The sequence below is a fragment of the Trachymyrmex septentrionalis genome, unplaced genomic scaffold (assembly GCF_001594115.1).
Source record: "Trachymyrmex septentrionalis isolate Tsep2-gDNA-1 unplaced genomic scaffold, Tsep1.0 scaffold80, whole genome shotgun sequence".
Lineage (NCBI taxonomy): Eukaryota > Metazoa > Arthropoda > Insecta > Hymenoptera > Formicidae > Trachymyrmex > Trachymyrmex septentrionalis.
Window position 1 is genome coordinate 2045889 of NW_017305988.1, and position 1749 is coordinate 2047637.

At 24.9% G+C, this 1749-nt stretch overlaps 1 protein-coding gene across 3 annotated transcripts in view; it reads left to right on the forward strand.

The window, feature by feature from the left end:
• Positions 1-927, forward strand: part of LOC108754780 (phosphofurin acidic cluster sorting protein 2) — a 13575-nt gene extending 12648 nt beyond the window's left edge. For all 3 annotated transcript variants that reach the window (XM_018497366.1, XM_018497367.1, XM_018497369.1), the window contains one exon: positions 454-927. In XM_018497366.1, the coding sequence (XP_018352868.1) occupies positions 454-587 (134 nt within the window). In that variant the 3' untranslated portion in view covers positions 588-927. The remainder of the gene's footprint in view (positions 1-453) is intronic.
• The last annotated feature ends 822 nt before the right edge of the window (positions 928-1749 follow it).

The window sequence follows — 1749 nt, forward strand, 5'->3', positions numbered from 1 at the left end:
AAAATTATAAGGTTTTAAATGATCTACTCACTGATCTGTGGTCAGTCTGACATTGGGTGATATTGTCAAGGACAGGTCAAGGTCACATTGATTTTTTTTAATATAATACCCTATTTTTGGTAAGAATTTAATAACTGATATCAAGAGCTATCCAAAATGCTATAAGAAAATATCAGACTGACTAGATCAGTGAATAGATCATTTAAAACTCTACAGCTTTTGTAGGAAACATTTCTTTCGGAAATACTTAATTTTCAAGATATTTTATCAGTCCGGGTGAAATTTGTTACTCATCCTGTATAATATAAAGTAAATAGAAGATTTGAATGTCGCAAAAACTGTTTCTTTATTATTATTATTATTATTATTGCTTTGATTAATCAACAATTTAAAATTCACATTAAATAATTGCATTGATCAAAATAGATCAAAATGATATTATTCTTATTACAGTGAGTATTGATGGTACCGAATGGTATGGTGTAAAATTCTTCCAACTATCGGCGCAATGGCAAACGCACATCAAGACGTTTCCAATAGCATTATTGGAATATAATCCGCAACAACAAACTTCGACTGCTACGTAAATTTCTGTTATTATCAAGGCTTTTGGCGATTTATGTTTATTTTGCACCATCGACGTTAAGAATAATATTTGACTTGTTTTATATGCAAACCCGATAACCATCAACTTCTTAAGACTGCCCAGTAAGAATTAAAATTTAGAATGCTATGAATTCTCATACTCGAAATGCCCATTGCATTCATTCCATATTTAATAATAGCGATGGGAATATATGAATGTTGGAATATTCTTATATTGTAAAAAAAAGTTGCGTGTGATAAGCATATATTGTTCATAAGCGATTTATGCAACATGTCCAACAGACTTGGAAAATTATTGTTATATATATGTTATAAAATATAATCTGTATATGCAACTTTTAAAGAAATTTCTCAATAAGTATATAATTTTATCTCATCAATATGACATAAGTTACAAATATTCGTTCACGACACAATTAGATCGAGAATTTTATTTGTGTATGAGATTTTGCTGGTTATGGGAATGCTATTATTGAAATTATTTGTTTACCACATATTTATGGAAATATGTCGCTATTCTAATTCAATAAATACTGAAATATCTTAAATATTAAGATTTAGATATATTGCAAATTTAAGTTTTATTAATGTAAATGTAGTTTAAAAAATTATATTATTTTATATATTATCTTCGCATTTATTTAATACTAATGTTTATTAATTTCATAATTATTAATTTGTATGAATTACCAGAATCTATAATAAAATAATCTAAATCTTATTGTTCAAAAATATTTCAGTATCGTGTTAAAGTGATGTGCAATATCATTGTTTTTTTTTAATATAATATTTTTATCGTTCTCAAATGAAGGACAATTCCATTGCAAAATCAATACGTTACTGTTTTTTATTTAAATTATATACATAATACATATTTATTATGTACATATAACAAACGTATGAATCATACAATCTGTTATAATTTTTGATTGACAGTAAAATATTCTAAGTTTAAAAAATTATTTTTGATAAATATCCAATATGAAAAAATATATATGAGTCTATAAATTTTGTGATACCATTTTTTAGAAATAATTTAAATGTGATATCCTCTCTTGCTATTATTATGTTGATCTATCCTATTAAAATATTAAGAAATTTTTCAGTTATTTTGAGAACTGAAATAATAATTCATAACAGATT